Source organism: Engystomops pustulosus, chromosome 2, assembly GCF_040894005.1.
Source record: "Engystomops pustulosus chromosome 2, aEngPut4.maternal, whole genome shotgun sequence".
NCBI lineage: Eukaryota > Metazoa > Chordata > Amphibia > Anura > Leptodactylidae > Engystomops > Engystomops pustulosus.
In genome coordinates, this window is record NC_092412.1 from 147,745,467 (window position 1) to 147,767,267 (window position 21,801).

The 21,801-nt window shown below is 38.7% G+C and overlaps 1 protein-coding gene across 6 annotated transcripts in view; it reads right to left on the minus strand.

Moving 5' to 3' along the window:
- Positions 1–21,801, minus strand: part of THRAP3 (thyroid hormone receptor associated protein 3) — a 43,083-nt gene that overhangs the window by 4,887 nt on the left and 16,395 nt on the right. For 4 of the 6 annotated variants that reach the window (XM_072136804.1, XM_072136806.1, XM_072136809.1 and 1 more), the window contains exons 2-7: positions 15,229–15,389; positions 8,482–9,339; positions 4,114–4,749; positions 3,608–3,780; positions 2,181–2,292; positions 1,999–2,083 (exon numbers count right to left, since the gene is read on the minus strand). In XM_072136804.1, the coding sequence (XP_071992905.1) occupies positions 1,999–2,083; positions 2,181–2,292; positions 3,608–3,780; positions 4,114–4,749; positions 8,482–9,339; positions 15,229–15,356 (1,992 nt within the window). In that variant the 5' untranslated portion in view covers positions 15,357–15,389. Of the gene's footprint in view, positions 1–1,998; positions 2,084–2,180; positions 2,293–3,607; positions 3,781–4,113; positions 4,750–8,481; positions 9,340–13,727; positions 13,879–15,228; positions 15,390–20,620; positions 20,683–21,801 lie in introns of those variants that run through there. The other 2 variants (XM_072136805.1, XM_072136807.1) reach the window with 2 other exon arrangements.

Below are 21,801 nucleotides of genomic sequence, written 5' to 3' on the forward strand. Positions count from 1 at the left end.
TATTAAGATGAGAACAGGTACATGAGCAGACACAGCCATGTCCCTGGTGAACTGAGGTGCTAATTTGCATGAAGGTAAAACTGGATATTTTTCTAAAATGACACAAGTATATCAGACTATATAGTGCTGGGTCCAATTTTATCAAGTATTCGACCACAACAATAAAGATCCTTCGATCTGAGGCAAGAGGATCAACTCGCCTCAGGGCTGGTGCACCCCTGTAAAAGCATATTAGCAAATATTATTTCCATGCTCTGAGATCCCTACACTTCTTGGCTAAAGGTCCTGTTGTGTATTACTAAATACATTGGTCTGATCAGACTCTCCTCTAAACTTAAGATTAGATTTATAAGAACAACTAAAAGGGGTCTTCTATCCACAAGTACCATTATTTTTTCCCCAAAAATCAATGCATCAGGAGCTGCAGTTAAAGTATAGGACACAGTTTGGCCATGCCTGTTCCATCCCTGCCTTTCAGAATGCCAGTAGGACATGCCAACCAGCACTCCCAAAGTTTTACCCTGTTCGTGGGCAAGTCAAACCTCTACTCCCTTCAAAATTACACGCGAGCTCCATCAAGTTCACATGTTGCCGTTAAAACTGCATAACAATGGCATCGAAAAGACCTCCATTTACTTTTGATGTGGTTTTTGGCCAGTTTCTTAATAAGGTTAGATACATGTATTCAATTAACAAGTAAATAAAACTACATAAGAAGCATAACTTAATGCAGATCTTTACGACGCATGCTGAACGGCAATGTATGAATGCAACATCACAGATTGAAATGTCGTCAATCATCAGGGCCTCAGGAAAGTAGAAAGATTTTAATGTAGTTTTTTATTTGTTCTTTATAGTAGAGCCATGTTGCTGCAGCAGCATTTAAAAATAATAAATACATTTGTGATAAAATGCTGGGACAGATGGCTGCGCAGCCAGGATAGCGATTACCATCACCTACCACAGGGGTAGATGCTGTGTTAAATACCAAGGGCTATATAGAAGAGAAATTACAATTATTCTAACTGCTGATGACTGATTTATGTAGAATGAGATACTCCAGTCTATAAGACAACTGCAGGAGAGGTCATCAAAATTTCCCTTGTACACTTCTCTAAGCAATTATACATTCAGGCTTAACGGGTCTACCATCACCAATGTCACCAACTAGTGTCACCTTCAAAGATGCAGAACATACTTTTATTACTAAGAGTGTTTTGAATCTTGATGCAAATCACACAGGGAGTGCCTTGTCCAAATTCCTGGGAGCATTGCACTGGAGTGGCTCAACCCCCTCTTCTCAGGGCCACCCTATTCTTTTTCCACCAACCATTCCATGTGCAGTGAGCCAAGGTGCATCTGCCCGGCACAAAGCAACTTCTACTTCTACATTTGGCTATACATCTATATCCTCTTGTGGAGTTGAGAGAGGCCTCTGGCGCACGTGCAGTGGTCGCTGTGTGCTAGCAGAAGTGCCTCCACTTACTGCGCAACTATACAATACTAAAGGGACGATTAGGTAACCGTCACATCAGCATAGTTTATTTAAGGTAACAGTCTCCAGAATCATCCCACGGGTCGCCTGGAATTTCCACTGTTCTGGGCATGCAACCGCTGTCAACAACATTGTGTCTTGTATACAATAGAGTGAAATACTTACAAGCAGAACCCAAAAATACATTAGGGTCATTTGCTCATCAATGAAGATTTTGGTTCCAAAATTCCTCTGTCTTTCAAGTTCAACCATAATAGACTTTGGAGTGATTTCAATTTTACCATATCCTAAACCACTTCATAAAGGTTGTTGATATATAGATTTTGATTTATTAAACATTTAACACTTTGCAGTTCATTTTTTAGACATATTTCACATCCTTAAAAGAAAAACACAAACTTAAGTAGAGAACAAGACAGAAGCATTTCTTAAAGATAGAAAATACCTAGTAGATTGCAGGCTTTTTATGTTAGGTGAAAGTCACTATAATAGGCATTCTTTACCTTGTGGCTCCCTTCTTTTGTTTGTTTAGCTTCCTCCTGCAAAATTCCATGTTTTCTAAAAGCACTAGGAGAAATGTCAATTCTCCTATACAAAACATAAAAAAAATTTAATATTAAGAGACTTAAGTTGACAGACAATATCCTTCTGGGGTCATTTGGAAAACGTATCAAAAAGTTGCTACCTGTGAATTTCTGGACTCTTTTTCGATTTTGACGGTTCCTGTTCTTTGGTCTTCTTTAAATAAGAAGAGAAACGTTCACTTAGTGTAATTGTTGAGGGGCCGAAATGGTGTTCTGTGGAGTAGAAAAAAATTCTGTCACTTGAGAGAGCAAATTAGCAAAGTTCACAACCTTTAACCCCTATATGCACCTATACGTTATAGTAAGTCCCTGCGGGAAGATACTTCCCACACGGGACGTTCTATAACGTCCTGCTTCTGGAACCGGCTCACGAATGAAGCAAACACCAGAAGCAAGGGCTGTCAGCTGTATATAACAGCTGACACCGCGCTCTAACACTCGCGATTGGAGCAGACTCCGATCGCGAGTGTTAATCCCTTACAAACCGCAGTCAAGCATGACCGTGGTGTGTAAGGGTCTTCACCCTATGGATCGGATCCCGCCCGTGCCGCTTACTGGCGGATCTGATCCTCTTCTGTGCAGCCCTGAGGTCTGCTAATAAAAACTCACCAATTAGCAATAGATGCACTAAAATTATGAACCAAAATAGTGCATCTCATGTGGCAAAAATAAAAATGTGGGTCCACAATAAAAAAAAAAATAAAAAAAATTATAGCCTGTACAACTTGACAATGCAAATCTGGTCTGGATCTTCCCTTCTATGCCCGGCCGTGCGCCCATACAGCAGGTAACCACCACATATGGGGCATCAGTGTACTCGGGAGAAACTGAGTATCAAACTTTGTGGAGCCTTTCTTAATTTAACCCATTGCAAATGTTTAATTTTCCACCCCTTTGAGGTGTGTAGTTTCCATAATGGGGTAATTTAAGAGTCTAGCTATTATTTCGGCCCCTCACGGTCAATTAAAAGTTGAGTAGGTAAATCTAAATACGGGTTTTGGAGATTTTCCTAAAAATTTGAGAAATGGCACCCAAATTCTGAGCCTCATAACATTCTAGTAAAATATGTGGAATCTTAAAAACCATCCAACATAAAGCAGACATTTGGGAAATTTAAGTTATGAATTTATTTGGGTGCTTTGACTATCTGCATCAAAAGTAGAGAATTTAGAACTTCGAAAAAAAGTATTTTACAAAATTTTTGCAAAATTTCTATTGTCCTAACTAAACACATAAGATATCATGCAAAAGTGTGACGAGAGAATCTCAAAATCTCCTGGATATCTTATAGTGTTCCAAAGTTATAAGCACTTATAGTGACACAGGGCAGATTTGAAAAATGAGGCCGTGTCCTAGAGTCCCAAAGGAGTTAACTCACTATCGTCCAAACATTGACATAGTGGTATAAAATTGTCCATCACAATTCTGGGGAGCTTTTTGTTAAGCTAGTTTTCCCTCAAGTCTAGAAGGCAATGCATAGAGACTATATTAAAATTACACATTTATTTCTATTGCTACATTAGTTTACCTTTAACATGATGCACAATGGTCACAATGTGTTGGGCAAACAGCTCAGAAGGGCTCCGCTGAGGTTGTGCAGATTGGATGTGATGGAAAATGGACTTGAACTCCTGATCTTTCTTGTTGCTGTGAACAAGGTCACGAGACAGTTTCCGCTCGTGAGCCATTACTCCACTGGGTCTGTAATTGTGAAAGGGGAAACAGAGCTATTAGTATCTTTCAAAATGAACACGAAAATAAATCCAGTAATGCAAATATCATCTGTGTCAAATGTTATCTTTCTATTCTTCTTGACATGGCTATTTAACTTCAGGATTTTAGAAATGTTAATGACCTTGTTTTACAGAAATAAAAACTCAAGATTGGTGTTGGAACAGATTTTTTTTTCAGCTCAGTTGACAATGACAAGATTGCAAAATTGATATAGAACAAGAAAATATGAAGTCTTATAATACTAACAGTCATGAAAATGTTACAGCCAATAAAATGTAGAGCCAGGCCTATAAAACTCACCGTGCAAGATCCTCATCAAATGAGTCCAATCGGACACTAGGACCCATTTCTCTGCTTACAGAAAAATTTGATTTGGAGAAAGACAGGTCCTCTTTGGATAACAGCTTCTCCCTGTCTGAGGATTTCCTAGGTGGTGGAGACTCACTCCTGTCCTTTGATGCCTTAAAACTTGTAACCCTAAAGTTTTTCTCAGGTTGAAACCCTTTATGACCAGACTTTGAGGCCTTCTCCTCTTTCTTGCCTTTTTCTCCATAATGTTCATCCTCCACATCCTCTGACTTTTTCCGTTTTTCTTTAGTGGTTGGAATGAAAGACAATTCCTCCCATTTGGCTGGGTCATACGGATCTTGACTCTTGGAATCACTATCAGAGTCTTTCCTTACTCGACCCTTTTTCTCTTGATCCATATCCTCTTTTCCATACCGCAATTCAGCCAATTTTAATTTCTCCAATTCATCTCGCATCTTATAGCGTTTGGGCGATATGCTCTTTTTATATGCCCTCTCCAGCTCTGTCATAGCAAAATCTGTGGGGCTGCTACGATCCTTCATTTTCTCCAAATTAGATAGCTTTTCTTTTTCCCTTCCGTTCTCTTTCTCAAGTTCAGAGGCCTTATTTTTCTGCTCTTCCATGAACCTTGGAAAGAAAATAAATATATTGATACTTACTAACCACACACTAAAAGACATTAGATGTACTAAACAAGAGGCTGAGGAATTAGGAAGACTCCTTTGAAAAATAAAGGACAGGAAATATTAAAAACAATAAAAAGAAATCACCCCTCATTTGACGCTGTGAGTGATTATATGGCCCTCCAGGACGACATCAAGCTGAACAAAAGGTTTGGAAATGCAAATGTGGTGGCGCTATTATACTACCCCATGAAGACTCCAAATGGAATATAGCTGCTATAGAACTAGTGGTTACACATGGAGACACATCTGAAAGCAGCAGTTCTACTTTCTCAATGACATTCTACTGGTCAAGATGTGCAAAGAGTTCAGTCTAACAATCGGCTAAGTTTCAGATACTACTGACGAATATTGCCCGTTGTGCTACAGAAAGCAGAGTGCCATTATGCATTTAGTTTTAGTTTAAAATCTAGTAGGACTGCTGCTTCAGGATTATAAGGAGAATGATAATTCACATAATCCCCATCTGAATGCATTAAAAAATAGATACTTACCACTGCTCGTCCTAAACTTAGCTTAGAGAGATTATGCTTTTATCCAAACTACTGCAGTCAATGTAGCAACCTGAACTGAGCAGAGCGGCAGCTTTGAAAATGCTTTATATCTGAACAGGTTATTTGGTCTGAATTCTAAGACCATGATATTTTTTTTCCTCATCATCGGATAGTTTCTCTTAAAAAGAACAATTCGGAATATAATGCCTTAACGGGTAAAAAAAATTACTTCAACAATGATGAAAGTTTTCTAGAGGAGTTAAAAATTGCCTGAACACTGTAAACAAATAAAAACAAAAATATACATATATAAAAACCATGAGTATTAAATAGGAGGCATTTATTAGTTGAGGAAAAAAGTTGGCTAATGGGGTTTGAACTAGATTAAAAAAAATAAATAAAATAAAGCAACTAAGAGTATACCCAACCACACTGAACTTAGCCCTGAAATCCTTCTGGTGTTTCTGGACGTGCCAAACAAGCCCGACATGCGGATAGGGTGGGTTGACATTATACTTCTTATTTGGCTTAGCATGCATTACCTGTGTGTAAGAAAGACCAGGCCCTGGAAATCTTTAAGGGATACTTAAATCTAAGCAATACTGGGAAATAAATAAACGAGAGGGGATTTGTTAAAAACGGTCACTTATTCCGTTGTTTACAATATAGAGGATCAATGTTTGAGCACTAAGGGTGTGAGCACTGAGACCTCCAACCATCCCATATCCAACTGCAGTGAATGCAGCGCTAGTTACACACACACCACACACAAAACACACACACACACACACACAACACACAACACACACACAACACACACACAACACACACACACAACACACACACAACACACACACAACACACACACAACACACACACAACACACACACAACACACACACAACACACACACAACACACACACAACACACACACAACACACACACAACACACACACAACACACACACAACACACACACACAACACACACACAACACACACACACAACACACACACAACACACACACAACACACACACAACACACACACAACACACACACAACACACACACAACACACACACAACACACACACAACACACACACAACACACACACAACACACACACAACACACACACAACACACACACAACACACACACAACACACACACAACACACACACAACACACACACAACACACACACAACACACACACAACACACACACAACACACACACAACACACACACACTTCAGGTTTGGGACATGCAGAACATTGTTTTAATGAAGTGAGGTTGTTGCTGGACACTTTATTTTAAGGTTAGTTGCTGTATTTCTCACCCAAAGATTATACCCGAATCAATAAATTGTCCCAGTTTTTTTTGTGGCTTTGGCTTATACTTGAGTATATATGGTATTATCTGCTGAGAGGCCAGAAGAGGGATGAAATGACATTCTACTGAACTTTTCATTCTGTGTTTCCAGCCGTTTCACGTATACTGGTCAGCCAAAAGGATTATTCTGTCTGCAAGTACAGTAAATGTCTATGGACACGTACGGCACATATGCTGGAAGCTTTTCTGGCGTTCACACTGAACTTGTACACATAAGGAGATGTGAGATTAGCTTTACATGAGCACATGTATATCTTACTACAATCTATGCTCGGTTACATACAATTTAACATGAAAATAACGTATAATGTATGTAGCCCATTTGACTGCATTCCTATTAAGAGGGTTTCTTTAAAAAAAAAAAAAATGCCCATGGTATAAAATCGGATCTTACAGCTGTAGTCAAAGCTTGTTTACCATTGTTACACACATACAAATAAAACAACAATGAAGTACAGTCATTTGTTTATCATTTTTGATGTACGTTCTCTGAAATGGTTGAACAGTAGTCACTGATAAATATGCACTTGGCTTTTGAATGGCTTTTGCCTGGTTTTATATGATATTTGACTTATCTCCAAAATATACTAATATCTCCTGCTGTATAGCATACACTATTCAAAAGAACACATAACAAAGTAGTATGTTCTTCATGAGAACTTTGTATCCACCAATAGGCCAAATAGGAATGATATTTAAGAACCACTTAAAAATATGAAAGAAAACAAAAGTTCAGGTAAAGTTTTAAAAACTATCCACAACCATATCTTGGTAAAATGCTTACTTAATTCCTTAATGACTAGGCCTGAAAAGGCTTTAATGTCCGGCACATTTAACACAACTTTTTTTGTGTGCTACCTTGAAATTGCAGTTTTTTTGCATGACATATAGGACTTTGCCTATTACCTTTATTACTTATATTCAGCTGTTTCTCTTTGCCATCCTCCTCAGTTTAGCCAGAGGAGGAAGGAGGAGAAGGTCATGTGAAAGTGCTCTCTATGTGTATAGCAGAGCTGACTATGTTCAGCGCTGTGGATAAGGATGTCTTCTACACAGAATAGTGAGGTACATGATGTCCACTGTTCCCCATCAGTCCCTCCATACTAGTTTGTGATTCTATAGAATTTTCTATTCACATCTTGCTGCACTCTCTCCCCAACCTCGTGCTTATTAACGCTTAGTGATCACACAGCACAGATTTTACACGTTCCCTGCCCCTCCATTTGATGGAAGCTTCCAGGCGGTCACCATATACTTCCTGTATGTGCACTGTGCAGTGTTCAGGGGATTTACTTGTTTTTCCCTGGATTTACAGCTAAATAATACACAAGGTATCATGGGAACTGGGGTTAAGGTGAAATTGACTTAGTCTCCACCCACTTAACCTCTGGTGAGAAGAAGATTTTTGTCAAACACTTTCAGAAAAGAAAATACCATAATTTTGGAAAGAAAAGGGTGAGCAGCACAATCATGACTGGTTTTCAAAAGGGGAAATCGCACAAGACAATTTGCTGAAATAATTAGACCATCGGAGTTAGGCATCTTTTTACCATGACCACAAGGTAAAAAAAAAAAAAAAAAATTACCCTAGGGCACATTTTCATCTGCCTACTTCAGCACTATGCAGTGAATAAACTGCAGCGATGCCGAAAGAATTGTTGCAGACTGTGGACCTGCTTCAGCTGAAGCGTTTTGTCATATAAATATATATGAAAGTTATAAATATAGGTTAGAAGATACATAAGCAAATGTGTAGTATGGAGTGGCATTAAAATAGGTGAACAAAATATACCTCTTATATCCGGTTCCCACTGGTGCTGTCATCTCTCCAGATCTGCCCTCTTCTTTTTGACTACTGCCATATAGTGAACTCATCGAGGGTGGGCTCTTTGTTAAAGGACTCTTTCTTGGTGGACTCAAACTATGTTCATATGGACTTTGACGAGAAGATGCCCGCATGGAGCTGCTGCTCTGTAAAATAGTGGGCGACTGTGGACTAGGCTTTTGCACAGGACTGGGCCTAGGAGAACTACGTCTAACCACTACAGATTGAACAGAGCTTTTAAGTGTTGGTGCCCGTTCTGTAGGACTGTGTTGGGTTGCAGGGCTTTCATCATAAGCTTCCATATCCTGCCAGGCTTTACTTCCCTCTTTGCTAGCAGAATCCGCTGCCCCAGTTGTAGACTGCTCTTTGGAATCATCGTCTGAGCCATGAGCCGGGGACCTTTGATCTTTAGAATGACTCTTCTTATCCTTTTTCGATTTACGTTTAGTCTCCACTCTGCTATGATTGGAGGAGGATCTTGAAGATGAAGACCTTCTGGAGCGGTCAGAGGAGGATTTGTCTGAATTCCTTGAATGGCTCCTGGACCTAGGAGACACAGATCTCCTCTTTGGGGAGCGTGATCTAGATCGGGCTCTGCGTGGGCTATAAGGCTGACGGTTGTAATTCTGCCAGTTGGGGCGGTAGTTCACATACCCACCACGATTATGTTGACCTCGTGGATAAAAGCCTCTACCTCGATTACGGAAATAGTATGGTCTCCGATAGCCTCTATTATGGCCACGAAAGTCACGATTCTGGTAAACCCTTGGGTGGTTCCTCTCTCTATTATACCCAGGTGAGTAAGACCTTGAGCGTGATCGAGAACTGCAGAAATAAATAAATAATGTTGAGTAAGTGTTTTTAAGTGTTTTAAACATAAAAACTGCCAGAGAAAACTTATCAAAGATGTGTATGCACATTGTAAAATATGTCAGTGACCATTTGTAACCTTCAGTAGAACCTTATATGTCACCTTGTGTCCTCCGTTAAACACTTGCATTTTTTATTTTTTAAATCTTTATTCTTTTTTTGATAAATGCCCTGGTTTCCAAACCAGAAGGGGTTGCCCTACATAAAATAAAAGGTGCTCATGGCAGATGGTGAAATTTGAAATCAATTTGGACTGACCTGCACCAAGAGTAGACAGTTTCTGTTGTGATTTTGGGCAGAGGTTTTGCTGCAACAATGAAGCAGATCTCAAACATTGGCATTACAAAGGTTTCATCATGGTTGGTGCTGGCAATGCTGCATATGGGGGCCACCATCTTGAACACCATTAAAGGCTTTTAAAAGCTCCCATAAGCTGTCATTTGTCATCCTGTACAAGTGTCTGTTGGAGAAGACTAATACAGGAGCTCTATATACACAACAAACAGGCAGTCCCCGGGTTACGTACAAGATAGGTTCCATAGGTTTGTTCTTAAGTTGAATTTGTATGCAAGTGGAAACTGTACATTTTATAATTGTACATCCAGACAAACATTTTTTTTGCCCAAGTGACAAGTGGAGTTTTTGCTGTAATGGGACCAAGGATTATCAACAAAGCTTCATTACAGACACCTTACAGCTGATTATTGCAACCTGAGACTATAGTAAAGCATCCAGCTTCACCAGAGGTCACAGTAGGCAGAGGGGTCCTTCCCTAATGGTTTAAGAACCGTAGGAGACCAGAAACTAAAAAATAAATAAATATTGTTAAAATTAAAAAAAAAAAAAACACCCCAGGAAATTCAAATCACATAGAACAAGTACAAAAAAAAATAATAATAATAAAGAAAAAAGGTTAAATCATAAACATGTTAGGAATTGCCAAAATGCCCAATTTATCAAAATATAATTATTATTCCCAGTGGTGTACTCCATAAATTTAAATAGTGCCAAAATATCTGAATTGCCACTTTTTGCCATTTTGCCTCCAGTAAAAATTCCGGCAAAAAACTGACGCATTACACAGTTCCATACGCAGAAGAAGTATGAAAAAGTTACAGGTAGCAGAATATGGAGATTCCTAATAAATTGCACAGAATATTAAATGGTGCCACTAGAAAATAACTTTATCTGTAAGGCAAAATGTAAGGATAGTGAAAGGAGTGAAGTTAAACCCACAAAATCTTGGTCTTGAAGGGGTTATTTAGATTAAGCTTTTATTAACAATGTTTTTTAGTTACTCTCCAGTTACCTACCAGTCCACTCAATGAGCAACTTCCCACCCAGGTTCAATGAAATGTGATGATAATTTTATTTGAAAATTGAGCAATCCACAGGGTGCGATCACACGTTGCAGTTAAAACTGAATCGCAATTAGTTTTGGGGTGGTCAAATCAACAGGTGAATGACATTTGTGGAACAGCTTTCTCCTTCAAATTCACCCATTTAGTTCATGTCTTTCACCTGCACCTAAAACCACCTCAAAGCTGAATGCAATGCAGTTTTAACTGCAACGTGTGACTGTACCCTCAGTAAAAAAAAAAAAATTACACATGTTACCTATGTAACCAGAATTTACTGCCAATTGCTAAATTTTCTAATGAGATAATCTTTACATTACAATGAGCCTGGGTGTGGAGTTGCTCATTAAATTGTATATCTGGAGTTGTATCCCACTCAGGCATGACATGTACAAGCACCTACCTAAGCTCTTGGCTCGCTCTATTATCCTTATCTATATCCTCCTGAACACTAAAAGGCCACTTTGGGTTTATTTGGTATAAAAGATAGCCAAGATTTGTGCTCAGGAAGGCTGGAGAAAATGTCTACATAATAAACCATTGTTGCAAAAATTTTACTCTGTTCAGGAATCTATACATTTGAAAGTTGGGATAGAAAAAAAAAAAAAAAAAAAAAAGTTCTTCAAATTTGTGTTAACCCTCAAATATCCAAATCCGTTTTCATGCCTTTTACCAATTTAATAACGAAAGGAATCTACTATAAATATGGATTAGTCCCGCAATCCTTCATAAAACAATGCTTTCCTCTTTTGTGAGTACAATAAATATTACACCAGATATCACAATACTCAAGTGACTCAACCGCTCAATTGTTCCAAGAATTAGCGAAGCAAGGATTTTCTGGAGTTTCCCCACAGCTGAAAGCCATGCCGAAAGCAGAAAATCACACGGACAATGTCTTCCAGCTGTAAAGTGGATATATTTGAAGAGCAGGACTATCTGGGTGCGGTCACATGTCGGGTTTACTGCATGCATTTAAAAACGCATTGGAATAGCTGAAGAGCGATTTGCCTAATAAAACAGCTGTTAACACTTGCATTTACAAAAACGCAAACGTGTGCGCTAACAAACGCACACGTTAACCATGATGTTAACAATGCATTAACAGTTGCGTTTTGTAGACGCAGGTGTCAACAGCTGTTTAATTAGGCAAATCACTCTTCAGCTATTCCAATGCATTTTTTAAATGCATGCAGTAAACGCGACACCCTCTGGGTGCAGTCACACGTTGCAGTTAAAACTACAAAATGCGTCCAAAACGCAAGTGGGAGGGGGGTCTGCCCGAAACACATGCGTTTCCAATGAAACGTACGCTTTTTATTGTAAACATATATGCGTTTTTGCCAAACCCCCTCCTACTTTAGTTTCGGGTGCCTTTAAAAACGCAACTAAAACGCCACGTGGGAAGGCGCCCTCAGTAATACTTCAGCCAATATTTTAAAATATGTGATGGATCTGGCATTTAAGGCCACTAATACATTTACAATTACAAATACATCGGATCCACATTACAAATCAAACACCAAATATAGTTGTAATTGCAATGGCTGCAGGTTGTTACAAGGACTACACAACTTGTCCAGGCAACCGAACCCACAGTCCTGTAGTGCATACACTCTTTTGTACAACCATAAGACAAGAGAGATATTTTAATGACAGATTCTTCTGAACATTACACTGTTTAACACAGCATGTTAGATATATATATATATATATATATATATATATATATATTTATTATATGGTTTAGGATGCACTCAGCTTTTGCATGTGGTGCTGTAGTGGGGATTATTAAATTTTTTGGCACAAATACGGACGTGTGATGTCTGCATTTTGTCCATAATGTATCTGCATCTGTTTTTATCACACTGAACACACAACATACATCCGCGATTTTTGCAGACATGTCCATCTAAATAAGCCCAAAATAGAAATATAAAGCATAAATGGCCTCCACTACAAAAAAAATCAAATTTTTTTTATCCAAGATTTTAATAAATTTGTAAAATGCAGTCATCTGAAAGCAGATTGGGTGTTACAAAACTCCACTCTTGTGCTGCAGGGTTAATACAAAACCAGTTCTCTTAAAAGAAGTGCTACTCTGCCAAAATCAGCGTGGCAGGATGGTGTCCTAATCCTGCACAGAATTTAGAGTTCCTTGAACTGGCTGGAATGATCTTACGGTCAGAGCTAAAATAAAAAGCTAAAATGTGGCAGCAAGCGTGCTGAAAAATGAAACCATTTCTGTAGAAAACAGCACCTAAAAAGACACATCCCTTTCTATAAAGAACATTTATTTGTTGGTTATGAGCAGCTCCAATCCTCTCTTGTGTACCAATAATAAAGTTCTATTTAAAAAAAAGGCATTTTAAGTTGTTAACTCCCAAGCTGCCAGGCCCCAAATCAAGCAGAGTGACCTGCAAACTTTACTGTAATTCTTATTTTTTTCACATTAGTGGAAAAACATTCTATCATACAGGTTTTCACAAATTAGTGTTTCAAAACCAAATTTAGAAAAAATCAATCATTTACAAAACTATGATCTAGTTCTACATGCAAACTTTTCACTTCAGGAGACTTTGATCATGAAAGAAAACATGCTTAATAAAAACAAACATTCATGGTTTAACAATAATTTAAATTGTGCAATAAAAATACACAATTGTTTAGCCATCATAAATACATATAGATAATACAATATATAATATAGGAAGAACAAATGTGACACCGACACAACCACAAGATAGATACAGACACAAGCAAAAGAGAACAACAAATCTTTTAAATTCTACAAACTACATTACATATATGCAATGCAAGTAAAGATAAATATACAAATGATTAAGTCTAGATTACTACATCATCCATGACATTTTCAGCAAGTCATAGATCTGGCCAAAACAAGTTAAAAAAAGGACAAAAATACATTCTTGGTGCTGCATACAAATAACTGGGATACCCAGATTAAATCCCTGGCCCTCTCACCTTTTCTTTGATTTCATTGGATTAAGATTTGTAATTTCTTCAAAGCCAGATCATTTGCAGGAGAGCTGAGCTGCTGCTGCTGAGATCGAATCTATATCTACAAGCTTCAACGCAGATCAATGAAAATACACCATGAAAAGCATCTTTACAGCTTTAAAGGAGAATAGAAAATTCTGCTGTGAACAGCCGGAGTTATAGCAGTGGTGAAAATGAAGTTCTACTCAGAAAAAAAAATGAGTAAGAAAGAGAATTTCAGTGACTTCCTGAGCCAAGATGATGTTTTAACAGCTATTGGCAAAGCACGAAAAGAGCAGAAAGTTTCACTGAACGAGTAACACATGTCACGCAGTACATAGATATGAGGAGGAGTTAACTTGCTGGGAAACTCAAGTACCAAGTTCAGATACCACATGGGACAGACACTATCAATTTAAACCACTTGACATAAATGGCAGATTCAAGGGAGCTGAGCCTCCGCCCGTACGATTCAATTAAAACCTACACTCGTCTCGGAGGGATAAGGTTGTGTCCCTTATGCACAGTACCTTCTGCATCTTAACATTTATGTATTAGAACACAGCATTATTATTCAAGATTCAGTGTTGACTACACAGACTAAGCACAAGGTATGCATATAGAATTTATCAGCTGGACATGCACAAAGACCATATAAAAGGTAGAAGCTTCAATTCTTATCATAAAGAACAAAACAGCTCTGCTACTTTGCATAAGAGCCATAACCAGCTGTACAGATGTTCAAATGTAGATATGACAGACAATGCTGGTTTGTATTCCCCTACATAAAAAAAAAAAAAATTGCAATGGGAGAAATTCTAATAAGCGGTAATATATTCCTGCCCAAAAGTGGGAGGGGGTTTGGCCAAAAGGCATATGCGTTTGCAATGAAACTCATATCAAGCAAATAAACCCCCCCACACAAACACACTTTAATTTTGGATGCGTTTTAGAATATTTATCATGCGTTTGGCTGCTGTGAACCAGTTTATCTTCGTTTCTAGAAGTGTAGGCAGCTGATGAACATCAGCTAAACACATCATAAAGATTCAAAAACGCAGGCATTTTAAAACGGACTGAAAACGCATGCTTTAAAACCATCGAAGGGCGTTTTAGTCCCTTTTTAAGCATGCATTTTCAGTCAGTTAAAAACTGCACGTAATCCATGATCATCTGTAACAGTTATCAGAGGCATCTGTAATTTACCTTTATTGTTAATCCTGGTTCTTATGACAATCCAAAATTTTTCTAATCCAATTATCAGAGACCAAAAAATTCTTTGGCTGGAGTTACAATTATAAAATATACAGTTCCAACTTGCATACAAATTCATAGAAACAAACCTACAGAACCTAACCTGTACGTAACCAGAAGACTGCCTGTACACAGAAATTGAACTGCATTATCAAGTATTTCATTTGAAAGTAGGCTTTGAAATGTACTTGTATAAAATTATTTTAAAAAAAAAGTAATAAAAAACATTTACCTGTGTCTCCGCTTGCGAGAGTGAGAAAGAGACCTTGAGCGGGACCTAGACTTTGAGAACGAACGAGATCTTGAACGAGAGATGGATCGGGAAGAGCCTGACCTGGACTTCGACTTGTTTTTAGACATCTTTCAAACACCACACAGTTCTAGTTTAGAAATCTAAACAAAAAGTATAATAAAAAACAAAAAAACAAAACAATATATCAATAAACCCATAAATTGATTCCAATACAAGGAACATTTATTTTATACCCACATTGAATGACATAGGCATCAAGAAATAAAAATATTTCAGCCGTTCCTAACTTCGTGCAAGTTATGTGATGAAAGAAATGTAAAGCATATTGAGAGGCTATACCTTACATTTCTGAGTAAAGGTAATGAGGGTCGTCACACGAAGCATTTAGACTGCATTTAGAAAAGGAATAAAAGCGAACCGGGCTTGCCGTGGCCCTATCACATAGCAACTCAATGTGTCCTGTATTGTCTAAATGCAAGACGCCGGGTGGTGGGTACTGAGTGCATGCGTTTCCATATGCGATCGGGCCATAGCATCCCGCTTACTTTAGCAGTTTACCCAACACAGATTGGACTTGTAGCCTCACATTAGAAATAGGGTGCTTGTATAGATTTATCACCATTTATGACATTCATACGTTCTGAATTGCGTTTTGAAATGCAATTTAAAGGCTGTGGGCAGACCGCAGATGACCTTTTTACTTGAGGGTGCAGTCACACTTTTCAGCCAAAACTGTCAGCTTTGAGGTGGTTTTAAGCCGGTGCCACACGCACCGCTTTGTCTGCGTTTGAAAACGCAGATGCAGGCAAAGCCCCGCCTACCGAGGCGGGCCGCGGCCTGATCGCATCGGCGTTTCTATGGAAACGCCTGCGATTGGGAATGAGCCCAGGGTGTTTTGCATTAATTTAATGCAAAACACCGGCGGCTTGTTCCCGATCGCAGGCGTTTCCATAGAAATGCCGATGCGATCGATCCCGGTAGGCGCGGTTTTGTCTGCGTTTGCAAACGTGCGTGTGGCACCGGCCTAAGGGTGAAGACACACGTGGCGTTTTTAGGCCATTTCTGGCCCGTTTTTAGTTAGTGCGTTTTCAGATTGTTAAAATTGTCCGTTTTTAATTGCGCAAATTCTAAAAAACGGACAAAACCGCATGCATTTTCCAAAAACCGCATGCATTTTTTACGATCTGAAAATGCCCAACGGCCCGAACTAAAAACGGCCCAAAAACGCCACGTGTGTCTTAACCCTTAGGTGCAGTTTTGTTAATTTAACAGGTGAATGACATTTGTTGAACGTGTTTCCCCTTCAAAAATCGATTCACCTGTTCAGTTAAGATCTTTCTCCTGTTAAATTGGGACCGCGGTCACAGGGGGTGGGCCTCCACCCGATCACATATGCATTTCAAGGGAAACGCATGCAATCGATAACCAGGTCTGGTGTCTTGTATTGTTTAAATGCAAGACACCGGGTCCAGGTTATCGATAGCATGCGTTTCCCTGTGCGCTAGTGTCGCATTATGAATGCAGCACTAGTGGAACCTATGACCGCAGCATAAGAAAACTGCAACCAAAACCACTTCAAAACGGATTGGGATGCAGATATAACTGCTACGTGTGACTTTACCCTAAACGCGATCAGGAACAAGCTACACACGATCAGCATGCCAAAATTGCAAATCACATGGAGCTTGTCCCCGATTGAAAGTGTTTCAGTAAAATATGCATCTGCGATCGTGCCAAGACCCTCTCCAAAGCCTTTAAATTGCATTTCATGACACAATTCAAACAGATCATTTTTTTTCCCGGCTGTGTTCACATGATCCAACAAGCAGTACTTGCAGACTCACAGTGGAATTAACATACAGGCACACCCATAACACTCCTAAAATTATTCTAGAAAAATAATTTTATAAATTTATATTGCTGCTGTATTTGCAGCAACTTTAGCTCAGTCTTTTACAGCTATTTACAGTAATGTACATGATTTTTTTCCTAATTGGCAACATTATTTCGCAAAACCCACAACACTGGATGTGGAGGGAACTTCCACTCCATTTTGGATGAACATGTTAACACAGCCGAAGCGAGAGATACTCCTGTCACTTGTCAAGTGGATTAGTTTGCTGCTAAACAATTAACAGCTGACCCTAGTCGAGTTACACCTTCCTTTCAAGAGACCATTTTACAACCAGGGTTTTATGAAATATTTACAAACTATCACCTGTTTAAGAAGTAATCCCCCTAATCCTGAGTTCCTTATGCTGTAGGTTATTATAAGAGCACAGCTGTAGCAAAACAAATCTAAGTAGTCAACGCAGAGAAAGAATGAACTTTCATAGAGGTCACAAAAGTAAACCTAACGTAGCATAATATGTAAAGCTAGAAAAGAGGGGGCAGTTAGCTTTTGGAATTTATGGAAGCCTCCAAGATGCTTCTTAAGCGTGTTCATTCATTAAGAGGAGAAGTGCAGAAATTCTACAGTTTATAGCCAGTGCTGATCTGTTTAATTAGTTTGAAGATTTATTAGGATTCAGTTTCCTCCTTTTTTGGGAAAGTAACTGGAAATTATTTGGCAGTAGAAAATATCCAAGGCACTCCTTGGATATTTATAAAGCTGCAATAAAATGTTCCAAGCCCTAGTGTGCCAGATTACATACAAAAAGATCCCAATGCGCCAACTCAATTTATTAGAGGTGTATATAGTTTATGCTTTAGAAATTTATTACAGTAACAATTGAAAAGTGCAGTATTCTTGCAAAAAAAAAAAAACATACACACAAAAAAGTAAAGAAAGTACATCTCAGCTAGAAGAACCCTCCAAGCCATGCATATTACAGTCTAAGGCTAAATTCTCACTGCCATAGGAAGTATTATATAACTTCAAGACACCGGATGCCAATTGCATGCACTTGAATTCAAAACGCATATGCAAATCGCCGTGGTCCACCCCTGTGCGTTTTGATTACGTTTTAAAGGAAAAAAAAAAAAAAAAAAGAATCAAAAACGCTATTGTATGACAGCACCCTTAGAGATCAGGCTGAATGAGAGATCTGGAAAAGCAAGCAATCGGCGACCAGAACCCAGTGTCTTGCATTGTTTTAATGCAAGACACCATGTTTTGGTTACCGATCATATGCATTTCAATAGAAACACATAAGTGATTTGGGCAAGGCTGCCCCGGTACCTTAGCGCAGAGCTAGTAGTACGTGTCACCACACCCTTACTGAAGTGGATGACAATTCTTTATTCAAATGTTACAGGCATATTGCAGCAAAGACTTACCGTAACACCCGCGATCGGTGTAGTATGGTAGTATATGATAGGATCAATCAGACAACCTAGGGTCAAAGTACCCTAGGAAGTCTGAAAAATAGTAAATAATTTAAATTAAAAAAGTTAAAAAAATTATAATAAAAAACCCCTAAAAATTCAGATCACCCCCCCTTTCCCTAGAAGTGACATATAACTAAATATTAAAAATCAAACACATTAGGTATGAACGCGTCCGAAAATGCCCGATCAAAATATCATAATGGTTTTTCAGTGTTTAATCCCGTAACAGAAAATAGCACTTGTTTGCCATTTTGAAAAATATAAAAAAAAATCTATTAAAAAGGTTTCAAAAGGTTGTACAGTCCTAAAATTGATATCATTGAAAATATTATCAAATGTTGCAAAAAATGACACCACCAGCAGCTCCGTACAAAAAAGTTATTGGCGCCAGAAGATGGCAAAATAAAAATAAAAAATTTGTACAGGAGGTTTTAATTTTTGTAAATGTATGAAAACATTATAAAACCTATACAAATTTGATATCCCCTTAATCGTACCGACCCAAAGAATAAAAGTAGACAAGTCATTTGGGGAATACAGTGAAAGCCGTAAAATCCACACCCACAAGAAAATGCCGCAAATGCGGTTTTTCACTTTCACTGCTTTTGGAATTTTTTCCCCCCCGTTTCCCAGTACATGGCATGGAATATTCAATACCATCACTATGAAGTGCGATTTGTTACGCAGAAAACAAGCCGCCACACAGCTCACACAGAAGTTATAGATTTTTGAAGGTGGCGAGTGAAAAATGGAAATGAAAAAACAGGAAAGGGCCAGGTCGTTAACCGGTTAAACAAATTTTTTTCGCATGTAGGTACTAAAACCCCCAATGACTTGAACACAGCATGTCATTATTTCTGCAGGCTTTACCAGCTACTTCTGTAATGCAAATGTTAAAAGCTGGGAAAAACTCCCTGCGCTGCCTACAGCCTGAAGGAAAATTACCAAAAGGAGGGTAAGGCAGCAGCTTTGATGTAGTGGTGTAGCCAAAACTTACAATTCAACAAAAAAACAAAACAAACCTGAATAAAAGTAGAGTGGCAATTGAATACAAGATAACTAGTTAATGTTTGCAGGTTTCATGCAATATACTACGACTCCAGAGGTACATTTGCACTATGGATTTGTTTTACTGAAGGAGGTGGATGAGACCTTCAGCCGATTTCTGTAATATACCACAGATTACTTTATGTACTATGTTATGTCTAAGAACTGTATAATCACAGTTTCAGTTCCAATTCCTAATGTCAGTATGTAAAATCAAATCAACGTATCAAGTCAACTCTTCATGTTACAGAGCCTTTAAGATAAATGCCTAAAATAAAAAAAAACACATTGCTGATCACACTTGGTTATTGGAATAGCTATGAGCAGTCCATAAGCAGAGCAGAAAACACTTATATATCCCCACAGCTCTGCTATAAATAACCATTTAAGTGTAATGCTGGGGATCCCTAGAGTTTAGAAGGAAAGCATAATAACAGCAGGTGAAAGACTGTAACCTGTTTATCACTTTGATACCCTAGAGACTTTGGCACCCACCTGGGGACATAGAGTTGAACAAACAGCCTGAGGGGACAGAGGACACTCGGGTCATATCCAGTAAACCACAATCATCCACATACGTTAAGCCAAATCAAACAGATAACTATCTTGCACAACACTGCAGAGTGTTAGCTAACACAAAGGGTTAAGAGAATTCATGCTTGCTGGGTTGGATAAAACGAACAAATGTTTCCAAATACTCCAGTGCATTGATAAATTTATCTATACACATGCATGTAGAATAAACGAAAACATGAAAAGTACTGAATAAAGTATTTAGTTGCAACCTTAAAATTGTGCATTACAGTGGGACGATAGAAAGCGAAGGCTGGAAGGCAATCACATTACTCTAGCAAACACACACAGTCTGTGGCCAGGACTTGTGTATGAGGGGCTAAGGAACGTCATACGAAAGTAACTGTATAAAGCATGTTAGAGTACAAAACACAATAAAAAGGAGGTGATCAATGGCAGGAAAGCATATACCAAGACTTACAGTGAACATGGAAGCAGGAATGATGCGAGATCATTGCTAGCTGAATCACAAAGGTCAAAATTTCCTTCCTGGTTTAGTCTACAAAACTGTTTTGCAAATCTGCAAAGTTTAAACTCCACCCAAACTCCTATTAAAGTAGGAGCTCATCTTTGAGATTATCCTCTATGGGGCAACAACAATGTACAGGAAAGTGTCAGGAAAAATACACACAAGGATGATTAGCAAGAAAAAAAATTATTACCCATCAATAATAAACATCTCATCAAAAGAAAGGGACTCATAATATACAGTCTATCCATAGCAGTGGGGGTCACAATGAAAATGTACTCACATAGCAATACTAACACAATTATTAGACAATAAAAAAATTTGTATCTCATCAGTTAAAACGGTCGCTGTACTTCCAACAATCGTTATATAAACCAGTAGAACATTTTCTGTCCAACCACCAGGACCACCTCCCTGAGATCTTGGCCTGCATTTGCAGGATTCTATATGAAAGTTTCCAAAAGTCAGCTATTTTTCCAACTTTTCCCTAGAAAGAAGAGACCACCAAATCAAGACATGGCTATCCACCCAAACTGACAGCCCAAATAAAAAACAAAGCCCAGGGTCATGCTGGATAAGCTGCAGAGCTCCCAAAACTGCCCTTTATGAAAGAAAGAGATAGAAGGGAAAGCCATTAGTTGTCTCATTTTCAGTATACAAAAAGTTGGGGGGTACAGCAAGCACATGAAAGAGGGTGCTCTGGTCAGATGAGACCAAAGTGTAACTGTTAACTTATGACAAACACTGGGGGAATCATACACCAGCGCACGATAAAGGCCACCCGCCACAGTACCCTCCAGATACATCACGAGGTACAGGCCTTTTCATGTAGCAAGAGGGCAGCTGGGCAAAACTACGCAGTGGAATCGTTTTTCTTAAAAACCTGCAAACAAAAGTTTACAGGAACTAGGCAGGAAAGCCCTGTGTCCGCTGAGCCCATGTAAGCCCCCTTCACACCAACAAGGTGTAGAGTAGTCACAATATTAATCATCAAAATTTCTTGCAGTGCACAAGAAATTCCCATTTCAGTGCTTCTGCGGCAGAAAACTGGCATAGAAGCACTGATAAATCTCCCCCTATGTGCAGAAGACAGACAACACTACACACCATCCAGAAGCCTGGTAGTGATAGCA